The sequence below is a fragment of the Bos indicus genome, chromosome 2 (genome assembly GCF_029378745.1).
Source record: "Bos indicus isolate NIAB-ARS_2022 breed Sahiwal x Tharparkar chromosome 2, NIAB-ARS_B.indTharparkar_mat_pri_1.0, whole genome shotgun sequence".
Classification (NCBI taxonomy): domain Eukaryota; kingdom Metazoa; phylum Chordata; class Mammalia; order Artiodactyla; family Bovidae; genus Bos; species Bos indicus.
The window spans coordinates 122,048,488-122,073,839 of record NC_091761.1 but is presented as its reverse complement, the minus strand read 5'-3'; the positions used below and the strand labels follow the sequence as shown (position 1 = coordinate 122,073,839).

Below are 25,352 nucleotides of genomic sequence, written 5' to 3'. Positions count from 1 at the left end.
AGGCCGTTGTGGCCAGCACAGAGAGTGAAGGGGAGTGTGGTACAAGATGAAGCTGGAGGCGGGTAGAGGCCAGACTTTGTAGCTTTTACTTTAAGATTAATGGGCAATCACAGGGTTGTGTGTGTGTGTGTGTGTGTGTGTTTGCTGGGTGGAGGGGGTGGTGGCTTGGGGAAGGCAGCTTGATGCCTCAGGTTTAGTAGTATGAATAGATGCAGAAAGAGCACTTTGTTGAGAGTTGCTGGCAGTGAAGACTGGGGTATTGGTGGAACTGAGAGCCAGAGATTTCCTGGACTCCTTTGCACCTAAGATGAAAATTGAATTTAGAAGTGAGAGGAGGAGGGTGAAAGGTGTCCCGTTTTGCTGGTAAATAAAGCAGAGGCTTTTTGGTTTTGTGAGTTTCTGTAGTGAGAGCCATAACTTTATTATCATCGTAAAAACTGTTGTTTTGTGGGTTAGGAGTTGTTCCTGGGAAGTTCTACCAATACTTCTTATACCCGTTCCAGTGATTTTGTAGGTCACATAATACCTGGCAGTAAATCCCTTTCTGCTTAACCTAGTTAGAATGGGTTCTGATATCTGCTGCACTCCATCAGGGTAGAGGTGCTGCTGGTTAGGTGAGTTATAAAGACAGAATTAAAGGGAAGTTAGGCTGTTGTTTGAATGATGGACTATGGAATCTAAGCTGGATAAGGAGGACTGAAGAAAAAGGAGAAGGCTGATAGATTGGAAGAAAATAGTGGCTTAGCAATAAAGATTCTGCCTGCCAATGCAGGAGATGCAGGTTCCATCCCTGGATTGGGAAGATCCCCTTGAAGGAGGAAATGGCAACCCACTTTGGACTGTATAGTCCATGGAGTTGCAAAGAGTCAGACACAACTGAGTGACTTTAACTTTCAGTATTCTTACTGGGATAATCCCATGGAAAGAGAAACCTGGTGGGCTGTAGTCCTTGGGGTTGCAGAGAGTTGAACACAACTGAGTATGCAGGCATGCATGCTTATGAGGTCAACAAACAGTATTCTCTGCTAGAGGACTTCCATTTATCACTAAAGGTCTACTCAGTTGTCACCATTTCAACTTTTAAACTTCCTTGTTTCCCCCAGGCCCTTCTTCTCTTTCTTGTTTTCTTAATAATTTGAACTAATCACTTTTTTGAAGCACTGATCATACTGCATTGTAATTGTCACCATTATCCTTACATGACTAGGAAGTTTCTGAGGACAGAGATGGTGATGAAAAGGATGGTTTAGTAGCAAGTATGTGTGTCTCTTGGCACGGCCTAAGGTTTGTGTCTTTCAAGCTATGAATTTGGGGGCTTCCCTGGTGGTTCAGGTGGTAAAGAATCCACCTGCAATGCAGGAGACCTAGGTTAGATCCCTGGGTCGGGAAGATTCCCTAAAGAAGGAAATGGCAACCCTCTCCAGTATTCTTGCACGGAGAATGCCATTGACAGAGAACCCTGTCAGGCTACAGTTTACAGGGGTCACAAAGAGTCAGATAGGACTGAGTGACTTATGCTAGCTATGAATTTTGGACAAGTTACTTCATTCCTTTAAAACAGAGAACCTACTTTGTCGAATTGTTATAAGGATTGAAAGGAGGTTTATGAAGTGCCTAACACAGAGCCTGACATATAAACATCAATGAAGGTGCTGAATTGATAAATTAACTAACAATTTAAAATCAAGTAAAATTAAGTACGTCAGTAATTCAGTTGACAGTTAAGCCTTTCTATGTGCTCCATACTGTGGTAAGCACTGACGATTTGAAGGATATGATGATGTGCAAGACAAGGGCATGCTTAGAAGAATTTCACAATCTAGAAAAAAAAAGAAAAAAAAATTAGTAAATAGGATTTGAATCCCATCTCCATCATTCATGGTTTTGTAATCTTGAGCCAGATCAGTAAGGCGACACATGAAATGAAGTTCCAAAGTGGCCATATAGTATCTTTCCAATTTAATATTCTATGAACTTCTTATTGCTTGAGAGATAGGAGAAGAGGATGTGGTTATTTTTTTCCCCAATTGCAGGCACATGGAAAAAAAGCCTGAAAAGTTAACAAAATTATGGAGGTACAGTACAAAAAACACTTTTTAATGAATCACTTGCAAGTTAAGTTGCTGACTGTTGCCCCATCACCCATGAATTAGTTTTCCTACAGACAAGGACATTCTATTGTATAACTATAATATAACTTCTAAAATCAGAAAATTCGCCTTACGTAACTACCTCTAACCCTCATGCCCTGCTCTTCCATCCTTGGGCACTGACTTCCCGTTGGATTACCCCAATGTGCAGACATACTCATCATCCTGCTTCTCCCTGCACTGGGTTGCTCTTCTTCGCAAATTTCCTCTTCACCCAGCATAGGCTCTAACTTCACTCTGGGCTACCGTTCCCCTGCTACACCTCCCATTCCCATTTCCATTCCCACACTATATTTTTCTTGCTGCCCTTTGTTTTGGGAAGGAGGTGGCGAATAACTGGGTCCCTATTGCTTCCTTATTTATTATAGTTGTTTAAAGCAGTCAATGAAACAATTAAGGGAGATTTTCTGTCTTTAGAACTATTGCAAGGCAACTCCAAATGGTGTACCTCAATCCTTGTCAATTTAATAGCTCTTTTAAGTCCACAGATTTGGTCTTATTATCTATCTCAATGTTTTATAAACTTTTTAAAAGCAACAGAAATGTTTTTTTCCAAATGAAATGTTACATAAAAGCTTGATAGGTAAACCAGATCAAAGCAGAATATACTGTTAAAAGTAGGCCCCATCCTATAAACCGCCCCCCACTCCCATAACACATCCCAAAGCTGGGAGGGCAATAGGAATCAGCAATAATCGAGTGTTTAGGACTTCCCTGGTAGTCCACTGATTAAGAATTTGCCTGTTGATGCAGGGAACATGGGTTCTATCCCTGGTCTGGGAACTTAAATTCCTGAATGCTGTGGGGCAGCTAAGCCTAGCACCCTAGAGCTGGTCTTCCACAATAGAAAAGCCACCACAGCGAGAAGCCTCTGCCATAGCTAAAGAAAGCCCGGACCCAGCAGGGATGACCCAGTCATAAATTAAATAAATAAAACATTTTTTTGTTTTTTAAAAAAAGATGATCAACATCTACTTAGTTACTGGGGTGAGGCTCCTTGCTTCCCAACTGCTGGGGTGGGACCTCTCCTAACTCTGATTTTTTTTTTGCTTGTGCTCCCTCATCTTTAGTATGGAGACTCTCTTTTGGTTGGTTGGCCTAGGCCCTACTTTTCTGAGGCCCCTAGATATCTCAGAACTGACTTTTTAAAGATGAACTTGAGTTATTGAGAAGATTCTCGGTAACTACCATGCCTCCTTAGGTAGATTTTTCCCTAGGTATTTTATTATTTTTGATGCGATTGTAAAGGGAATTGTTTCCTTAATTTCTCTTTCTGATCCTTCATTGTTAGTGTATAGACATACAACAGATTTCTGTATATTAGTTTGTATTTATATTAATTTTGTATCCTTCAACTTTACCAGATTCATTGATGAGCTCTAGTAAGTTTTCTGGTAGTGTTTTCGGGATTTTCTATGTATAGTATCATGTCATCTGCAAACAGTGACAGGTCTACTTCTTTTCCAATTTGGATTCCTTTTGAATAACCATTATAAAACCCTAGGTTTCTGCAGAATATAATTTGAAAAAAATCTAAATGCCATTTTAAAAAATGGCAACCCTTTACAGTCTTGAAATTGTAAGCCTGTTACTGTTGTATAATAAGATTTCTCTCAAAAATGCATCCCAGTTTCTTGCTTGAAGAATTTCGTAGGGTTTCTCAAGCTACTGTTCTAAAAAAGGAGCAGATAGGAGAGCTTTAAACTTAGCTGTTCATACTCTTATCACAGCAAAAATCTGTCAAAAATAACTTAAGATTGTATAGCTCTTTCTGTGACTTTTGTTTAGAGAAGAACAGTTGATAGAATAGGTTGTTTGAATTTAATTTAGATGTCCTAGCTGCTGATGCCTGTATGGAGTCTGTACCTCAGTACTGCCCCAAGAGTTGAAGGGATAACTGAGGTGTCTTCATAGAGTCATTGGCCTCAGGTTAATAACTTTTGTTTTAGGATATGAGGTGAGGAAGCTGGGCAGAGGGAAGGGAAGGACTAGAGATGAGACTGCACAGCTTGGAAATTGGAAGAGGCAGGATCCAATCAGGCTGTGATGCTTAAATGTAAGCTATTTATCAGCCATTTCTCAAGAACTGACAAATCAGTAATAAAACTCACCTCTGGCTGACCTAAACAAAAAAGGGCAAGTTTATTATAAAGGATATGAGTTGTCTTATGGAATTCAAGGACAGGCGTGTTCCTGGGTATTGGAATGTTTTAGAACTAGGGTTTGGAAGGCTGACAGAATATTCTTTCATTTTTAAGTGAGACCGTTCAGTTAATGGATGGTCATTGTAAATCAGGAAGAGTTTCCAAAAGAAGGACCTGAAGTAATCATCTGAAAGTATGGGGGTGTGCTCAGGGTTCAGGAGAAGACGAAGTACTTGCTTATGAAAACTCAAGGAAAATAGAGTTTCAGGTCTTAATGTATCAGTTCAGTTGCTCTGCTGCTGCTACTGCTAAGTCGCTTCAGTTGTGTCGGACTCTGTGCGACCCCATAGACGGCAGCCCACCAGGCTCTGCCGTCCCTGGGATTCTCCAGGCAAGAACACTGGAGTGGGTTGCCATTTCCTTCTCCATTGCGTGAAAGTGAAAGTGAAGTTGCTCAGTCGCGACCGACTCATAGCGACCCCATGAAATGCAGCCTACCAGGCTCCTCCATCTATGGGATTTTCTAGGCAAGAGTACTGGAGTGGCTTGCCATTGCCTTCTCCGGTTCAGTCGCTCAGTCGTGTCCAACTCTTTGCAACCCCGTGCACCGCAGCATGCCAGGCCTCCCTGTCCATCACCAACTCCTGGAGTCCACCCAAACCCATGTCCATTGAGTCAGTGATGCCATTCAACCATCCCATCATCCGTCGTCCCCTTCTCCTCCTGCCCTCAATCTTTCCCAGCATCAGGGTCTTTTCAGATGAGTCAGCTCTTCGCATCAGGTGGCCAAAGTATTGGAGTTTCAGCTTCAACATCAGTCCTACCAATGAACACCCAGGACTGATGTCCTTTAGTATGGACTGGTTGGATCTCCTTGCAGTCCAAGGGACTCTCAGGAGTCTTCTCCAACACCGCAGTTCTAAAGCATCAATTCTTTGGCGCTCAGCTTTCTTTATAGTCCAACTCTCACATCCATACATGATCACTGGAAAAACCATAGCCTTGACTAGACGGACCTTTGTTGACGAAGTAACGTCTCTGCTTTTTAATATGCTGTCTAGGTTGATCATAACTTTCCTTGCAAGGAGTAAGCGTCTTTTAATTTCATGGCTGCAATCACCATCTGTAGTGATTTTGGAGCCCAGAAAAAGTCTGGCACTGTTTCCACTGTTTCCCCATCTATTTCCCATGAAGTGATGGGACCGGATGCCACGATCTTAGTTCTCTCAGTGTTGAGCTTTAAGCCAACTTTTTCACTTTCCTCTTTCACTTTCATCAAGAGGCTCTTTAGTTCTTCTTTGCTTTCTGCCATAAGGGTGATGTCATCTGCATAACTGAGGTTATTGATATTTCTCCCGGCAATCTTAATGTATAGGGAGTTACAAAGAATCAGACACTCTTATGAGGCCAACAAACAGTATTCTCTGCTAGAGGACTTCCATTTATTCTTAAAGTTCTACTCACTTGTCACCTTTTAAACTTTCAAATGTCCTTGTTTCCCCCAGGCTCTCTTCTCTTTGTTTTCTTAATGAGTAAGTGAGTGAAATTACTCAGTCGTGTCCAAGTCTTTGTGGCCTCTTTGTTTTCTTAATACTTTGAACCTAATCACTTTGTTTTTTTTTTTTAAAGCACTGATCATACTGTATTGTGGGCTTCTTAGATGGTGCGAGTGGTGAAGAACCTCCTCACCAATGCAGGAGACCTAAGAGACGCGAGTTCGATCCCTGGGTTGGGAATATCCCCAGGAGGAGGACATGGCAGTCCATTCTAGTATTCTTGCCTGGAGAATCCCATGGACAGAGGATCCTGGTGGGCTATAGTCCATGGGGTCTCAGAGAGTCCGACTTACCATTGAAGCAACTTAGCACAGCACACGGCACAGCAGCGAATTATCCTGAAAGAGCCATGGTTAAGAGCCACTAGGTTGCTGGTTTCTTCTCTGTTTGAAACCAGAAAGCTGAGCAAGAGTACCTCTAAGGTCTCTTCCAACTTCAGAGTTCTGAGACTTGATACTCTGGCAGCATCAGTATCACCCGGGGAGCTTGTTAGAAATGCCCTTTCTTGGGCACCACCCTAGACCTACTGAATTGCAATCTGCGTTTTAACATGATTCATAAATAATTAAATAAGTTCAGTGCATCCAGCAATGGGATTATTATATAGGCATTTAAAAAAGATATGTGTATTTGTGTATGAATTATTAAAATATAGAAGAAAATGGCTACTAATTAAGATTAATTAATGGTTTCATGATTCCATTAAAAAACCCACTTGTAGATATAAAAAGTCTGAAAGGATATAAATCAGGCTGAATTAAAGATGATTTTCTTTTCTTCATTATTAATGTGTTATATGAACGTTTAAAATGAGCATGCATGTTTTTAATTTCATTAGGGAAAAAAAGTAAGCTATACTCTCTTTTTGAAGTCATTTCAGTGCCTAGTGTCATTTTTAAAAGGGCTCTCCAGGTGGTACCGTGGTAAGGAATCTGCCTGTCAATGGAAGAGACACAGGTTTGATCCCTGGGTCGAGAAGATCCCTTGGAGTAAGAAATGGCAACCTGCTCCAGTATTCTTGCCTGGAAAATTCCATGGGCAAGGAGCCTGGTGGGCTACAGCCCATGAGGTCACAAAGAGTTGGACACAACTGAATGACTGAGCACAGCACAGCATCATTGTTAAAAGCCTGGACTGTGATGTCAGGCAAAATTTAACTCCACCATTTTCTGGGTTTTTGACATAGACCTATTAAGTTGACCTCTGGAAGCCTTGGTTATCTCATTCATGTATATGATAATTAATTGAACCTACATCTTGAAAATTTTGAGGATTAAATGAGATATTGGATGTGCACAGAGCCTGAACATAGTAAGTGCTTGATAAACGTTAGCTCTTATTACTATTATTATTCCTTTTTTTTTTACAGGTCCATTCATTGCTTCCCTCCCCCACCAAAAGCCTTCGCTTGGCAAAAGAATAGCAGTAATAACAATTAAAAAACAAAAAACAATAGGCTAATTGCCTTGGGTAAGTATCAAATTGAAAAGGAGTAAGATCAAGGTTTCCAAAACTCCTCATAATTACAGTGGACAAAAGAGGTTTGAATAAAAGTACATGGTGTTAACTCTAATGATATTATTCTGTAGGGAGAATGTGTAGATCAGCAACACTTTTTTGTTTATACGGATATGTCTCTAATTGTTGCTTGTTTTATTTCTTTGTGACAGAACACTTCAATTAACTTTAGCAGAAGAGAAATGGAGGAACCATAGAGCATTAAGGATGAATTCAGGAAGACCCGAGACCATGGAGAACTTGCCTGCTCTCTATACTATTTTCCAAGGAGAGGTATATTCTTTTGTCTTTGAAATCCTACCATTTACATTAAGCATAAATTAAGGGTGAAAAGCTGCGGGGTTTGGAGCTCCTGAAAACTTGAGAATGCCTTGAATGTTACAGTTTAAATGGGGAGTACTAGTAGAACATCTGACTCCCACATGTACCTCCTCTAAGCTCCAGACTTCTAACTGCAGACTTGACACATCTTCATTTGGATACCTCATAGCATCTCTGATTTAGGGAATTTTTTTTTTTTTTTGGTCATGCTTCATGGCTTGTGGAATCTCCGTTCCTCAACTAGGGATTGAGCCTGGGCCACTGCAGGGAAAGCCTGGAATGCTAACCACTAGACTACCGGGAACTCCCTCTAATTTATGTTTTAAACTGAATTTTTTATTTTCTCAAGAAATCTGTTCTTTCATTTTTCCCATCTCAGCAAAAGCACCCATTATTCATTCAGGTACCCATGCTAGAAATCCAGGCAACATCCTTGATTTCTTTACTTGATTTGATCTTTTTTTCCCTCTCTCTCCAGTCTTTAGCAAGTCCTATCTTTCTACCTCCCAAATATGTCTCTGGTGTCTATACGGACATCTTATGGCACCCCATTAGTTTAAGTTTTCCATCTCTTCCTAGCCCTTCCTGGGTTCTCTACTTCTTTTGTACTTCCCTTCCAATCTGTTTTTCCACATTGTAACCAGAGTAACGTTTTATTTATTTAGTTGGCCACAATGCACAGCTTACAGGATCATAATTCCCCGACAAGGGTTGAACCTGAGCCCTTGGGAGTGAAAGCCTAGAGTCCTAACCACTGGACCACCAGGAAATTGCCCAGAATGTCATTTTAAAAACAGATTGGACCAAGCTGCTTTCTTGAAGCTCTTCTCGGTTTCTCATTACAGTTGAATATATCCAAATTTGTTTTTATGACCCTTAGCCGACTTGGCTTCTGCTTACTCTGGCGGTGTCGTTTTGTTCTACTCTATTCATTGTCTTGTTGTTGTTGTTGTTTAATCACTAAATTGTATCCAACTTTTTTGTGACCCCATGGACTGTAGTCCCCTAGGCTCTTCTGTCCATGAGATTTGAAACTCGGATTCAATCCCTGGGTTGGGAATACCCTGGAGAAGGAAATGGCAACCTACTCCAGTATTCTTGCCTGGGAAATCCCATGGACAGAGGAGGCTGGCTGGCTACAGTCCATGGGTTGCAAAAGAGTCAAGACATAAATTCGTGACTAAAACAACAACAACTGTTTGTCTAGTCACTCTGATCTCCTTATAGCTTCAAATATTCTTAAAGCCTGCTTCCTTCTCAGGACTGTTGTACATGCAGTTGTCTCTAACCATCCTGCTTTCTCACCAACTCCTCATTTTTTAGGTCTCAGCCCAAATGTCATCTCTTCAGAGATCTTTTTCCCACCATAAATAAATGGCTTGCCTTATATTTATTTTGTACTTGTGTAAAGTCTGTCTTCATCCAGTTCAGTTCAGTTGCTCAGTCGTGTCCGACTCTTTGCGACCCCATGAATCGCAGCACGCCAGGTCTCCCTGTCCATCACAACTCCCGGAGTCTATTCAAACTTGTGTCCATTGAGTCCGTGATGCCATCCAGCCATCTCATCTTCTGTCGTCCCCTTCTCCTCCTGCCCCCAATCCCTCCCAGCATCAGGGTCTTTTCCAATGAGTCAACTCTTTGCATGAGGTGGCCAAATTATTGGAGTTTCAGCTTTAGCATCAGTCCTTCCAATGAACACCCAGGACTGATCTCCTTTAGGATGGACTGGTTGGACCTCCTTGTAGTCCAAGGGACTCTCAAGAGTCTTTGCCAACACCACAGTTCAAAAGCATCAATTCTTCAGTGCTTAGCTTTCTTCACAGTCCAACTCTCACATCCATATAGGACCACTGGAAAAACCATAGCCTTGACTAGACGGACCTTTGTTGGCAAAGTAATGTCTCTGCATTTTAACATGCTGTCTAGGTTGGTCATAACTTTCCTTCCAAGGAGTAAGCGTCTTTTAATTACATGGCTGCAGTCACCATCTGCAGTGATTTTGGAGCTCCCCCCAAAAATAAAGTCTGACACAGTTTCCACTGTTTCCCCATCTATTTCCCATGAAGTGATGGGACCAGATGCCATGATCTTAGTTTTCTGAATGTTGAGCTTTAAGCCAACTTTTTCACTGTCCTCTTTTACTTTCATCAAGAGGCTTTTTAGTTCCTCTTCATTTTCTGCCATAAGGGTGGTGTCATCTGCATATCTGAGGTTATTGATATTTCTCCCAGCAATCTTGATTCCAGCTTATGCTTCTTCCAGCCCAGCGTTTCTCGTGATGTACTCTGCATAGAAGTTAAATAAGCAGGGTGACAATATACAGCCTTGACGTACTCCTTTTCCTATTTGGAACCAGTCTGTTGTTCCATGTCCAGTTCTAACTGTTGCTTCCTGACCTGCATACAGATTTCTCAAGAGGCAGGTCAGGTCAGGTGGTCTGGTATTTCCATGTCTTTCAGAATTTTCCACAGTTTATTGTGATCTACACAGTCAAAGGCTTTGGCATAGTCAATAAAGCAGAAATAGATGTTTTTCTGGAACTCTCTTGCTTTTTCCATGATCCAGCGGATGTTGGCAATTTGATCTCTGGTTCCTCTGCCTTTTTTAAAACCAGCTTGAACATCTGGAAGTTCACGGTTCACGTTTTGCTAAAACCTGGCTTGGAGAATTTTTAGCATTACTTTCCTAGCGTGTGAGATGAGTGCAATTGTGTGGTAGTTTGAGCATTTTTTGGCATTGCCTTTCTTTGGGATTGGAATAAAAACTGACCTTTTCCAGTCCTGTGGCCACTGCTGAGTTTTCCAAATTTGCTGGCATACTGAGTGCAGCACTTTCACAGCATCATCTTTCAGGATTTGAAATAGCTCAACTGGAATTCCATCACCTCCACTGGCTTTGTTCATAGTGATGCTTTCTAAGGCCCACTTGACTTCACATTCCTTAGAGGATGCTAAGCTCCATGAAGTCAGGGCCCTGCTTGTTCTGTTCACTGTTGTGTAGTCTCAGGTAGGTGAGTAGAAAATGGAAGGTGCTCAATACACCTTGATGACTGAATGAATGATCAACCTTTGAGGGAGAAGGCATTGTGTTTGTTTAGAGAGCAGAGGCTTTGGAACCATACAAAACCTGGATTCCAGTCCTACCTCTTTTACTTACTATGTAATCTTTGAGGTTGTCATTTAATTTCTTTGAGCCTCAGTTTTCTCATTTGTTAGATGGAGATAAAAACAACTTTCATAGGATTGTGATGATAGTTAAATAAACTATCATGTATGAAAACACAATGCCTGAGATACAGCAATTCATTAATGTTATCTCCCTTTTTATAAAGCAAACGAGATTGTTTTCAGTGTCTTATGAGTACCTATTTTAACTATGTCATTCTTATGGCATTCATACTTTCTTTATGATAGTTGACAAAAGTTTTACCACCTAATAATGTGAGGCCTTTGAAGACAGACTTTGTGACTATTGGTTGATTATAGATAAATGTGGTTCTAGACTTCTATTAAGTGGATTCCAACTTGTAATGTACAAGTCAAGGTAGAAAGGATGATAACATTCTGATAAATAGCAAGCAACTGCTCTTCAGAACCTCTGTCCTTTTTCTTTAGGGCATATGGTATCCCCAGATGTCAGTGAAATACTAGAGCTCAAAAAGAAGAAATTGTAGCTCAGGAGATAAAACTGATTTTTCTGATCATGAAGGCCTGACTTGTGAGGTATTGCACAAAAGGGAGAAGAGCTCTTTCTACAAACTGACTCAGATTTGTAATAAAGTGTCTTCTAACCTTTATCTTTTTATATGAGATGAGGCTTGAATTAGTGTAGGTTTTATATTTTATTGGTCAAGGATGAATGGGCTAGAGTAGTGTTCAGAAAGAACTTTATAGTTGTAATACTAGAACTATAGTTCTAATATTTCAGGAACACATTTTGAAAAATGCCTAGAAGTGACTGGTATTAGAGAAAGAGCAATTTCATGATAAATTAAAAAGAAGAAACTTCAGAATATTCATCCAGCAAACATTTATTGAGTGCCTAATATTTATAAAGAAGTATTTCCATTAATGTAAATAACGGAGAAGGCGATGGCACCCCACTCCAGTACTCTTGCCTGGAAAATCTCATGGATGGAGGGGCCTGGTGGGCTGCAGTCCATGGGGTCACGAAGAGTCAGACACAATTGAGCGATTTCACTTTCACTTTTCACTTTCATGCCCTGGAGAAGGAAATGGCAACCCACTCCAGTGTTCTTGCCTTGAGAATCCCAGGGATGGTGGAACCTGGTGGGCTGCCGTCTGTGGGGTCGCACAGAGTCGGACACGACTGAAGCGACTTAGCAGCAGCAGAATTTACATTAAAATTCAAAAAAAATTTGTAAACCCGGTGTATGTCAGCAGTTTCACACATTATGTGTCATTGACTTTCTTTGAAGAAATTGTTAATCCCATTTTATGGATAATGACACTTCTTAGAAGTTAAATAATTGCCCTGATGGTTAATAAATGGCAAGTTCTAAATCAAGTTCTCCAAATCTGCAGCTGGGTTTGTTCAGTTGTTCATCAATGTGTGGTGGAACCTAAAGGTCCATAAGAGAACTCTTGTTGAATTGGGTGGTATAGGAGGAAGGTAGATGGCAAACTTAGTTGTTCTTCCATCCTCTGTTTGTACCTCTATCATGACATTTATAGTCTATCTTGTACTATGGTTTCTTGTGTATATGTCTGTCTTCTGCACAAGAATGTGTATTACTGGAGAGCAGAGGCTATGTTTATCTCATGTATCTTGGTAACTAATTCAAATTTTTTAAAAAATAGGCTGAGCATCTCTTTTTTTTATGTTGTTTTTATTTCATAGTGCCTGATGTTGTATCTTGCATACAAGTGCTTGGTAAATAAATGTTTGCGTTAAATTTGAATCTAAGCATTTTAGGATCAGTTCCCTTTGAAGAAACTGGTGGTGTGCCCCATATTCTAGAAATTCTTTTAGCAGGCTCAGCATAGTTGGGGGGCCCATTGACAAGATTGCTGACAAGCTAATATTCATCCTTCTCTTGTCCTCTGAGAGGCATCTTGGTGCCAGAGTCCATTAAGCATAGTAGCGGATACAAGCATAGCAAAGAGATTTGGAATTTGGCTTAACCCAGCCATAGCCAAAGAAATGCTGAAGCAAGATTGGTGTTGGTAAATTGAAAATAACATTGGACTAGAAGTCAGAGAACTTCTGTACTTGGTCCTGATACTTTCTAACTTTGTGACTTTAGACAGATAACTTATGTCTCTGAGCCTCAGAGTCCTTGTTCACATTATGGGGATAACTACTTTTAAGGCTGATGCAATGTCTAATCTGAAAACAATAAATTCATTTTACCCAAGCCCTGAGTTCAGTTGAGATAATTACTGAATTTTCTCCCCTGAGCTGTTTGATTAATTGTTCTTGGGACACCAGGCAGACTGTGTAATCATCTAAGGCAGGTGCCATTCTGTTAATTTCAAGTCTGAGTGCACCCTAAGAGACACAGTGATGGAAGCACCTGGTGTTAGAAATGGGCAGGAATGTGTTTTCCTAACTAAACAGTTGAGTGCATCCATTCTGGAGCACATTAACCTTCTCTTTTGGGATAGGCCAAATTAAGATCTGTTATGATATTTCCACAAAAGATCATAATGTGACAGTGAAGTTTCAGGACTGAAAGGTGATACTGTTTTTACAGCAGTAAGGTGATTTGGGCTTCAGTTTCCAGATACTGCTTTTAAGTTGTTTAGATAATTATGCCCTTAAATAATGATGTTACACAATATGAATCATTTCAGCCCTCTATCTAGAACCCTGGGGCAAAAGCCAGGGTGCCTTTAGTTGGTCCAGAAAGAAGAAGGGATTTTCTTTTATTGTAGCTAAAAATATTAAGTTTTATCTTCTTTATCCATGCAGCCCTTTTTACAAAGAACAACGTGCTTTGTGAACTTGGATAAGTACTTCATGTCTCTGGTCTTCACTTTCTTCATTTGAAAAATGGCAGGATTGGATCAGCTAATCTCTTAAGTCCACCTTGCCTTGATTTTAAGTACAGTATCTGCCTCATTGACCTGTTTCTTTGAGAATACCTGGTTTCTACACCAACATAGTATATTCGTCATTTTAAAACAGGAGTTTAGAAATATTGGTTCTTAACCCATTCTTAATGCTATATCTTGGACAGTTAGTTTAAGTGCCCATTTAAGAATGAGGAGAGTGGAAGTTTTTATCTATTTCTATCTTAACATTGAAGTGAGTAGTGATAATATTTGGTGAACTATGAGGCACTGGATTACGACGAGTCAGAGGATCTAGGTTCTGTGCCTACTGTATCTAAGGTAATTGTTTTGCGGTTCCAGTAGTCACTCACATTTTTGTGCTTCAGTGTTTTGGACTTTAAATTAATAGAAAGCTACAATTTATTGAATGTACTTTGGATGCCGGGTACTAGTACCTGATTTGTTATTTGCAGCAGCAAAGTGAGTACAAATGGGAAAGCAAGTTGTGTTCAAGATTCCACAAGTAAGAAGTGGCAGAGCTGGGATTAGAAGCTACATCTTTCATTTCAAAGCCTGGGCTCTTCCTTTATCTAAACTGTTTTGCCTCATCTGGAACATGGGGGCCCACTATATATACTCCTAAGATTGTTCCAGGAGCAGATAAGATAACAAATGTCACATTGCTTTTGGCTGTTAACAGTTTTATAGTTAAAGGGAACCCATGAGCAGCTGTAGTGTCATTAAGAACTCCCTGGATTCAAATTACAGCTCTGCTACTTATTAGCTTTGAACATTGTATATTCGAACACTTGGTCTCTCCATGCATCAGTTTTGTCATCCATCAAATGAGAGTAATAATAGTCCATCCAACATTATATGGTGTCATGAGGATTATGTAAAGCACTTTGAATAGTGTTTTGCATGTAGTGAGTATTTAGTATATGTTAGTGAATAGAGGTGCAGCAAAAATTATCTTCCCCTTTCCCTTCTTCCTTCCCCTTGTTTTAGTTATGTTTAAGCATAAACAGTGATTGCCCAAGATGAAACAACCAAGTTTAAAGTCACTGGAAAGAACAAAGTTTATGTGTGTAACATTGTATTGAATATTTTATAAATAATAATGAATTTAGTGATAAATACAGTATATAGTGGCAACTTTAATCCCAATCCACAATTGGAAGCAGGGGGATAGAGGATAGAGGGGAGGAAAGCAGTGGAGGTAGAGTCTGAGATGATGATTTCTTTGACAAGGCTTTTGGGCCTTATGTTTCTGTTACCTATGGCCTGCATATTACATAAATCCATCAAGCCTCTTTTGTTGTTGTTATTCAGTCGCTAAGTTGTGTCTAATTCTTTGCTACCCCATGAACTGCACCACGCACCAGACTTCCGTGTCCTTCACTATCTCCCTGAGTTTGCTCAAACTCATGTCCATTGGGTCAGTGATGCCATCCAATCATCTCATTCTCTGTCGCCCCCTTCTCCTCTTGCCCCCAGTGTTTCCTAGCATCAGGGTCTTTGCTAATGAGTTGGCTGTTTAACTTCAGCATCAGTCCTTCAAATGAATAATCAGGGTTGATTTCCTTTAGGATTGACTGGTTTGATCTCCCTGCTGTCTAAGGGACTCTCAAGAGTCTTCTTCAGCACCACAGTTTGAAAGCATCAATTTTGGTGATAGACCATGGAGTCACAAAGAATGGAACATGACTGAGTGACTAACATCAAGCCTCTTACTTCTCCATTTTAGGTCGACTCTGCAAAAGACAACTCTTTGTCTGATTATATCTTTTCAAGTTCTGTCAGTTGTTGTCTGTGTAATGACTTTTTTTAAAATTGTCTTGATAAAACCCAAGACTCCGGGTTGGAGTGAAATAGAGCACAGAGTCGGACATGACTGAAGCGACTTAGCAGCAGCAGCAGCAGCAGCAGAGCAAGCTATATGGTCTTACTGGTTCAAAGTTTAGGAAAAAGAGATGCCTCACATGATTCATCCCAAATTATTAAACTTCTCTATTTGGATCGGGGACCTCTGTTCCAGGAAATATAAACTATAACTTTATACGGATGTGAGACTTGGACCATAAAGAAGGCTGAGAGCCAAAGAATTGATGCTTTCAAATTGTGGTGTTGGAGAAGACTCCTGAGAGTCCCTCGGAGAGCAAGGAGATCAAACCGGTCAATCCTAAAGGAAATCAACCATGAACCTTCACTGGAAGGACTGATTTTGAAGTTGAAGCTTCAGTACTTGCAATGAACCGACCCACTGGAAAAGACCCTGATGCTGGGGAAGATTGAGGGCAGGAGGAAAAGGGGACGATAGAGGATGGGATGGTTGGATGGTATTACAAACTCAATGGACATGAATTTGAGCAAACTCAGGGAGATAGTGAAGGACAGAGAAGCCTCGCAAAGAGTTGGACATGACTTAGTGACTGAACAACAAGTACCATCATATCATCTGACATAACTCCAGTCTCACCAGTGTTTTTATTAGAATCATACATACCTGTCAGTTTAAATCTCAAAAAGAACAGAAAGAATGTTTGACAGAATATCACTTTTAGGCAGTTTTGCAACAGACACAGGCAGTCAGTACCAAGTGGAAATTCAAAGAGATGAGGTTAAATTCTACAGGAGAGAGCTCATTTGTGTGATAAAGATTCTTTTTTTGTGTTTTTATAGGTTGCTATGGTCACGGACTATGGAGCCTTTATCAAAATCCCAGGCTGTCGGAAGCAAGGTGGGAACCAATAACTTGAAATTCAGCACTCTCATTTGGCTCTGTCTACTTTCACCTCTAATTATAAGCTCTAATTTTTTCAGATAGTAGTTTGTTTTTGTTTCTAGTGTAAAGATACAAATACAGACAGTTGATTAAAGTTCACTTTTAGGAAGCCTTAACTCTGAAGAATGGTGTTTTTCTGACTTCTGGGGAGGGCAGGGGGCATAACCATTTGTGTTCACTTCTAGAAGTAACTCTTCCCTAAATTTCTCCTGTGATCCTGGTTGAGTCACTTGACCTCTTTGGACTTAGGATTTGGGGGAGAGCAAGCTACTTATTCTCTGAGACCAGCATTGTGAGTTTTCTAGTATGTGGCACAGGGAAAGGAAATAGTATTGTAACCAGTACAAATTTATATACATCAAATGCTTTAAATTTTCTTCATAATTGATAGATCTATTGAACATTTTTAGAGAATCATTTTTGGATCTATATCTTATTTGTTTCTCCAAATAATCGTGTTAAGTAGATTCCATAGACTGGTGACCTGCTCAGAATGTTTGAGCTAGGTTATAGCATGGTCAGGACTAGAACCCAGGCCTCCTGATGCAGATGTATTAAAGATCTTAATGTAAAAGATGTACATAGATATATTATTAAGAGAAAATATAGAAGAGTATTTGACTACATAAAAGTCAATCTAGAAGTATATTTGACTACATAAAAGTAAAAAACATAATTGCAAACATCATCATAAGCAAAGTTAAATGAGAAAAAAGAATTTGCAGTCCATATGACACAGGACTAATAGAAAAGAGGAAAGTAGGAATGGGGCCAAGGATATGAAAGGATAATTCATAGGAGAAAAAACAGCAGTTGAACAATAAATATCTTAGAAGATGCTCATTCTCGATAGTGATTAAAAATATAACTGTGATATATCCATACAATGGGATACTGCTCTGCAATACAAAGGAATGAGAATCAAGTATCAAAATACGCAATGATCTAGATTCATTTCCAGAGAATTATACTGTGTGAAAAAAACTAATCCTGAAAGATGACCTGTTTTATGGTTCCATTTATATAACATTTTTAACAGTTTTATTAAGATATAATTCACAGATCTACATTTCATTCAGAGTGCACAGTTCAGTAGTTTTTAGTATAGGCACAGAATTTTGCAGCCATCACCACAATCTAGTTTAATATCATATTTGTCATACAAAAGAAACTCTGTACCTATTATTGGGCTTCCCAGGTGGTACAGTGGTAAAGAATCTGCCAGGTTCAATCCCTGGGTTGGGAAGATCCCTTGGAGGAGAAAATGTCAACCCACTCCAGTAGTCTTGCCTGGGAAATCTCATAGACAGAGGAGCCTGGTGGGCTACAGTTCATGGGGTTGCAAAGAGTTGGACACGACTGAGCATCAGCATGCTTATGTGACAATAACCTATTATCAATCGCTCCAAATTGCTTATCTCCCTCTCCCCCTTTTAAGGCATGTTCACATATGCCTATGGCTTCTGAGGTAACTCAGTGGTAAAGAATCCACCTGCTAATGCAAGTGCTGTGTTCCGTCCCTGGGTCAGGAAGATCCCCTGGAGGAGGAAATGTCAACCCACTCCAGTATTCTTGCCTGGAGAATCCCATGCACAGAGGAGCCTGCTGGGCTAAGGTCCATGGGATCACAAAAGAGTCGGACACAACTTAGTGACTTACGAACAACAACATATACTTATGTATTTTAAATGTCATTGTGTATACTTAGAAGAAAGTCTGAAAGAATAGTCAACAAATTAGCCATGGTCACCACTGGGGAGCTTGGTTTGCTAAAGGAGAGATGGAAAGAGAGCTTTCACAGTTTGTGTACAGCAGAAATTAAACACAACTTTCTAAATCAACTATACTATAAAATTATTTTTTTTAAAGGAACTTTTGCTATTTGTAGTTAAAAAATTTTTTTTTGTTGTTTTACAAAAGCTGACCTTGCCTTTAGCTTTGGAGACTACTCTGCTGCAAATTGCATCTTAGCTAATTAGAAATAGCTTACTGGTAGTTTCCAAGCTGCTGCTGCTAAGTCGCTTCAGTCGTGTCTGACTCTGTGTGACCCCATAGATGGCAGCCCACCAGGATCCCCCCTCCCTGGGATTCTCCAGGCAAGAACACTGGAGTGGGTCGCCATTTCCTTCTCCAATGCATGAAAATGAAAAGGGAAAGTGAAGTTGCTCAGTCGTGTCCAACTCTTCGCAACCCCATGGACTGCAGCCTACCAGGCTCCTCCATCCATGGGATTTTCCAGGCCAGAGTACTGGAGTGGGTTGCCATTGCCTTCTCCAGTTTCCAAGCTAGCAATCGGCAATCTGTAATAAAATTTCTCCTTTCATGTTGGCTAAGATTTAATGACATGAAACTAATCCTCATCCCTGTATGGTATGCACCTCTTTAGATCTGAAGACAGATTTTCTTGTCAGTGTACTTGCCATAGCCACCAGTACCTGAAAGTCCCATCCTTACTTGAGCATTTATGTGACACTTTGGTGACTGTGTGAGGATTAAAAGCCTGCCAGCTTCCAGCAGTTAGTCCTCAACTCACTTATATCCATACCCTGTCAGATGATGCCTCTGATCGTAGCTGCCAGTTTACAAGTGAATCTGTCAGTCTAACAACTGTGCTGAGATAAGCTTGAAGGGAGAGCTCAGGGAGCCAAATCGTTAGATGGAAACTCCATGAGTTCTAATCCTGGGCACTTCTGTAGGTTTATTTGGTAACTTGAGCAGTTGACTTTTCCACAGTGTACTTTAGCTTCTCTGCCCTTAAATGGAAGAAGATTATTAAGTCCAGTCCTGAGAGGGCTGAGTTATGAAATAAATGATCTCTAGATCTTAACATCTGTCAGGAAGGTAGACTCTAATTTGAGTTATTTTTCTCAGATTTCTGTTTTCAGAATTTTTAAATCACTACTGAGTTAAAGACTGGTTCCTAGTATTCAGATCTAAACTAGATTTTCTTTCCCCTCTTATAGTATTGTCTGATAGAACTTTCCACAGTGATGGAAATGTTCTTTATCTGATGTGCTGTGTAACACCAGCCAGTTCACCAGTTCTCCAGGCACCAACTGGTTGGAGAATTGAAACGTTTCTGGTCAATAATGTTTGGGTAACAAAAAACATATTAAATATGTCTCCAGTCAATACTTTGCTATGAATCAGGAGTTCTCTCGACCTCCCCTCTGTGAGTTTGATAATTTGCTAAAATGGCTCACAGATCTCAGGAAAACACTTTCCTTTTGTTTGCCAGTGTATTATAAAGGATGCAAGCAGGAACAGCCAAACGGAAGAGATGCACAGGGCAAGATACAGGAGTGGGGAGTACACAGAGCTTCCATGTCCTCTGGCATATTGCCCTCCAACAAGTTGATGTGTTCAACAACCCGTAAACTCTCTGGCTGTCATGCTTTAAGGGTTTTTATAGGGCTCAGTCTCCAGCCCCTCTCTCTCTTTCCTGGAGGTCATTGGAGCTGAAAGTTCCAATCCTTTCATCACTTGGTCTTTCTGGTGACAGCTCCATCCAGGAATTATCAAGGGTCCCCAAAACAAAGTCCCCTCTTTAGCATAAACTCTAGTATGATCAAAAGAGGCTTATGAATTACAAAGACACCACTATCACTAGGGAAATTCCAAGAGTTTTAAGTGTTCTGTGTAGGGAGCAGGGACAAAAACCAAATATATTTTTATATTGTACCACATCTGTTGTTTAATACAGTAGCCTACTGACTTTTAAATTTTGTTTGTTTTGATTAAATTCAAACTTTAAACATCTGTAGCTAGTGACTATTGTATTGGACATTGCAGCCCTATATGTTTATGAAGTTCTTTCTTTCTCTACTATCCTCTTCCCACCAGCACTGAACTACAAAATTTTGAGAGTAGAGATTATTCACTGTTGCACTTTTAAAGTGCCTTGCTTGTGGTAGAAGTGCAAATATTTTTAGCAGTGAATTCAGGTTTAACAAATGATTACTGAGTTCTATGTTTTGGTCACTGTGTCACGTGGGAACAGAGATAAGAAAACATAGTCCCTGCTGCTCTCAGATTGTTCACAGTCTAGAGGTGTAAACAAATTACAATGTAGTATAATAAAATGAGTGAAGTTTCAGTTAATCCACTGAGCTGTGTAATAGTTAGGCTACTGGGATGAGTCAGGGCCTGCTATAGTGCCTGAGATATAATGGATGTTCAGTGAATTTTATTAAATGAAAAAAATAAATCCTAGTCCTAGCTCTGCCACTTACTAGCTTCTTGACTATAGCAGGTTGCTTGAGCCTTGAACCTTGAGTCCTTGAGCCTTCGTTTCCTTATCTGTGAAATGGGGCCATGTGTGTTATTTTTAGAGTTTCTTGACTTACAAGATCATGTCTTACTCATCCTTGGATCCATTTTTGCTTATAGTATAGTGGATGTTTAGTAAATGTCTGAATGAATCCCTAATACCACAAGATAAAGGATGTGCAAGCACTTTAATTTATGTGCCTACATTATTGTTATAAATCGCTGATTGAAGATACTCAGTTAGCCAAAAAAGTTCATTCTGGGTTTTTCCGTAACAAAACCCAAACGAACTTTTTGACCAGCTCAGTAATTTAACTTGAAAAGTCTAGAGAGGAAATTCATATGTCCCAGAGGTAAAGGAGACCTTATTTTGATGTTTTTTGGCTGCAGCTGACCTCTAATGGTTTGTAATTTTTACGTTTTTCCTTTATTGTCAGTGAAGTTTGTAAAATTAATGGTGAACCTAAAACAGTTGGGGGAATATTTTTAAGGGAACTGTAATAGGCTAATTCTGTTTTTTTCATGTGGCAGTTAAGATTCTAGCTCTTTCTAAATTGTCAGAATTTTTTTTCTTTTACCAGCAGACACTCAGTTGGGAGTCATTCTGTTTAAGTATCATATTGGGTTTATTGAATATTGTGATGGACTTGATATGCCCTTTGGGCATTTATGACTTAATGTCAGAGATCCAGATACAGACTGCTTCCTCCATGTAACACAATGAGCAAAGCATTTGTGTTGATTTCTGTTTTAGAGCCTTTGCTAGAAAAGAATTAGATGTGTTTCTACTGTTGCAGGTCATCTTTCTCTTTTTAATTGAAAAGATAACAGATTGATAATATAGAAAATAATGGAGAAGTATCAATATGATGTCAAAGACATTTGAAGTGCATTTCTTTATCAGCTCTGTCACTTTGGACAATTTACTTCTAGACTATTTCCTCATGTGAGTCTATGTCAAAGGGCTAATGTAAGGAAGGATTAAATGGATCTAGTGAGGTATCCAGTATGAACTGAGGGAGCCTCATGTTTTATTTTGGTTTTCTACCATATATACTTAATCCAACTATTGGTGGTGTGTGTGGTTAACAGTGAAATACTTCCCAAGAATTCAGGCTGAGAATTAAACTAATGATGAATCCCCTATACAGAGTATAGGATTAGCCACAGATAGAAATATACCAGGTAATTGCCTGTAAATCTGTGACTGAAGAGATGGGAACATTTAAGACTTCAACAAGGTAATCTGAGTTTAATTCCAGGGAAAAAGAGTTGGAATGAAATTGCAGTTTAGTAGACTGAAATCTGATTGTATCTTTCTACTAGGAAGAGATTATATGAGTAGATATCAATCTCTGGAACATAGTAAAAGAAAGCCTGAGAGCCTGAAGTTGGCAGTGTTTATCTTACCTTATTAAGGAAGAAATGAATCTGATGATAGGAACTAGAGAGATGGATTCTCTTATGAGGAAGTCCATCAAACCTTCATGGACAGGAAACACCTCTCAAAACATTTGTTTCCCTTTTGTTCTTATTCTGTGTTGAAGCAATTTCCAATCATTAATCTGATTTTTAGGTATATGATACTGGGGTCAGTGAGTAGTTTTCCCAAATAAGGACTTGGAACCTTCCAGGTATAAGAAAAGTATATCTTCCACTGTAAGTTAATAACTTGGTGAATTGTGTGTATCTCTGAACCAATCACTAAATTGACAGTCTGATTAATGTATTTTGGTATATAAGCATCTGTACGCTGAAGACGCCTACACTTTATTTTCAATTCATACCCCTCCTCTGATCTATGGACTTAGATATCCAACTGCCTACCTGACATTTACATTCAAGACTATGGGCTCGACCATTTCTCTTGTTTAATTCATCCAATAAGTGAAGGAGATAAGCCATTAAGTTTCAACTATAAAAATCCCACACACCAATATAACAATTTTTGTATTCCCTTTTCATCTGTGTCCATGAGACATAGTTTTACATAATTTCAATCATAGTGTACGTATCATGTTTAGATTTTGTTTATAAATATATATATATTTGGTTTTTATAGTTAACATTTTTTATGGTTAAAAATATTCGTGCTTATGGAATAATAAGAGAGAACCTACCAAAGCAAATGATCATTATTACCACACAGAGATAGGTGCTGTGAACATTTCAGTGCATTTCTTTATAGTCACATATGTACATAGAAATGAACATACTGAAATTAAGATTATACCCTGTGTATACATTTTGTAGCTTTTACACTTAATGAATGTTAAACATTTTTTTGTCTTTTAAAATACTTTTTGTAAACATTTAAATGGCATTAGTTTATCATTCACATGTATCACATAATCATTTTAAATTGTTTATAATTTTTCATTATTAATGCTCTGCAAAATGCCATATTTAAGAGATGCTTGGGCCAAAAAATATCCTACTTTGGAATCACATAGGAGAACACATGGTTAACTCATTCTTTCTTTGTGGTACTCCAATAAATAGACCTGTTTCAGGAAAAAAATATTCTCTCAAGTATATTAGGTTCAACATTAATTTCCTTCACAACTTCCATTTGCAGTTCAGGAAAAAAGTGAAGTTTAGAATTAGAGGACAGTTGGAGCCAAAAAGATGTCAAAATGAAATGTTTCCCTTTCCTTTAGGGCATCTGAATTTCCTCTGGGTTTTCTAATTAGGTTACTCTGCTCATTACTTGATCACGAAAAAGAAGAGAACCCAGATCCATGAATTTTATCCAATTTAAAGATTATATGATGGTCTAAAATTTTAAACATGGGTTATATTATATATATAAAGCATTTTAGCTCTGGCAGTATTGGAAGATAGACTGTCAGCCTCCAGAATCAGCTGAAGTAGGTCTGAGAGACCCAATAACCACAACCAGTGAAAGGAGTGGCTTCCCACAGGAGCTCCAGACACAGATGGCAGATACTTTGTTACAGGCATGTGCTGACAACCTTGTGTATGCCTGTGTGTAAGAGAGATTGAGAATAAAGGTTAGTGATTCTCTCAGGAAACTTCAGGGAGTGCAAGTTTTTTGGACAGAAATCTTTGACTTACTACTTTTTCTTTAGATTCCAGGTTTATTTTCATTCAGAATAAGTGTTTATTATATTAATTTCCCTCAGAATAGAGTTTTCTCTATTATTAGAACATTTGAAAATAAAAAAAATTAACCTGCAATCCTATACCCTAGTCTAACCATTGCTATAGCATTTTGGATTATTCCTTTCTAGTTTTTGGAATCTGTTTTAAGCATTTTCATTATTTAAATGAGAAATGCTGTTTCCTACAGTGCGTGGCACATAGTAGGCACTCAGATATTTGCAAAAGAATGAATTATTGATATATTTTTACATAATCTTTTGAACATTGTTTTTAATGGGCTGTCAAGTAGCTGTACCGTAGTTGACTTAGCCATTACCCTATTGCTGGATATTTGGTTGTTTCTATTTTTTTCACTGTCTTAAAAATACATTGAATATTTTTGATGTAAATCACTTTTCTAGGTACATATAGATTTTTCTAAGTATAAGTTTTTTTCTTAGTCTCAGAAGTGATTACGGGTCAAGTTAATTATTAGAACTCTTGGTTCCTAGGGACAGAAATGCAGGAGAAACATTTTGTAAATTTCTGGCTAATTTCCCTGGGCAGTGTAAGATATTAATAAATCTAGCTTCCACCAGGGCTGGATCCAGTGCTTAGTTTATGCCTTCAGGGCTTTGTCTCTTGTTTATGCAGGCTCTTCTTTGCTTCTGTCTGGCTGATTCTTGCCACCTGGTGGTAAAGATGGGCATTGGTAACTTCTTGTAGTTTATAATCCTGACAAAAGTCTTGAGAAAGATTTGATTTAGCTAGTATCTTGTGTCTGTCCCTGAACCAGTCAGTTGCTGTGGCCTGGGGAATGAAGTACCTTGATTGACTATGCCTGTGTCATATCCCCACAGTTGGGGGTTAGATCAGCTCCAACCAAACTACAAGGACTGACCAGATTTTTTTAGAATGTAAGGAAGGTGGTTCTCCCAGAAAATGACCTTGGATAGACAAGGAAAAGGATGTCTATTAATTTTATTAAATATTTCTATCACTCTTGATAGCCATTGCTAAGTGATTTCTAAAACTTTACGTTAGCTTCAGCAGTATTTCTTATTTTACTATATTTATATCAACACCGGGTATTATTCTCTTCTAAATATTTTGCTAATTTAATAGATTAAAAATGGCAACCTTGTTTATTTTTACTTTTTTCACTTATCATAATTATTTTTTATAACTAATTTAAATGGCTGCTTACTCTTTTACGAAAGATTTATCATAATTTATCAAGGTGTTTTCCAAGTATTGGTCATTTACATTTTGTAATAATTTTTATTTTTAACCTTTGTAGATAATACTGCAGGCATTTTTATATGCCATAAATTTTTGCCTCTGTTGAATTTTTCTTTTGGAAAAATTCAAGTGGTGTTTTTTTGCATCAAAGGTATAAACATCTTAATGCCTTTTATTTTCAAAGAATTGTACCAACTTGTATTTTTACCAGTATTATATAAATATAGCTGTTGTATCACGTCTCT

General features: G+C 38.9%; 1 protein-coding gene across 4 annotated transcripts in view; it reads left to right on the top strand.

The window, feature by feature from the left end:
* The window catches only part of ZCCHC17 (zinc finger CCHC-type containing 17), a 51,699-nt gene that overhangs the window by 1,108 nt on the left and 25,239 nt on the right, over nt 1-25,352 (top strand). For 2 of the 4 annotated variants that reach the window (XM_019979466.2, XM_070774759.1), the window contains exons 2-4: nt 7,220-7,320; nt 7,521-7,641; nt 16,389-16,446. In XM_019979466.2, coding sequence (XP_019835025.1) covers nt 7,576-7,641; nt 16,389-16,446 — 124 coding nt within the window. In that variant the 5' untranslated portion in view covers nt 7,220-7,320; nt 7,521-7,575. The remainder of the gene's footprint in view (nt 1-7,219; nt 7,321-7,520; nt 7,642-16,388; nt 16,447-25,352) is intronic. The other 2 variants (XM_019979475.2, XM_019979483.2) reach the window with 1 other exon arrangement.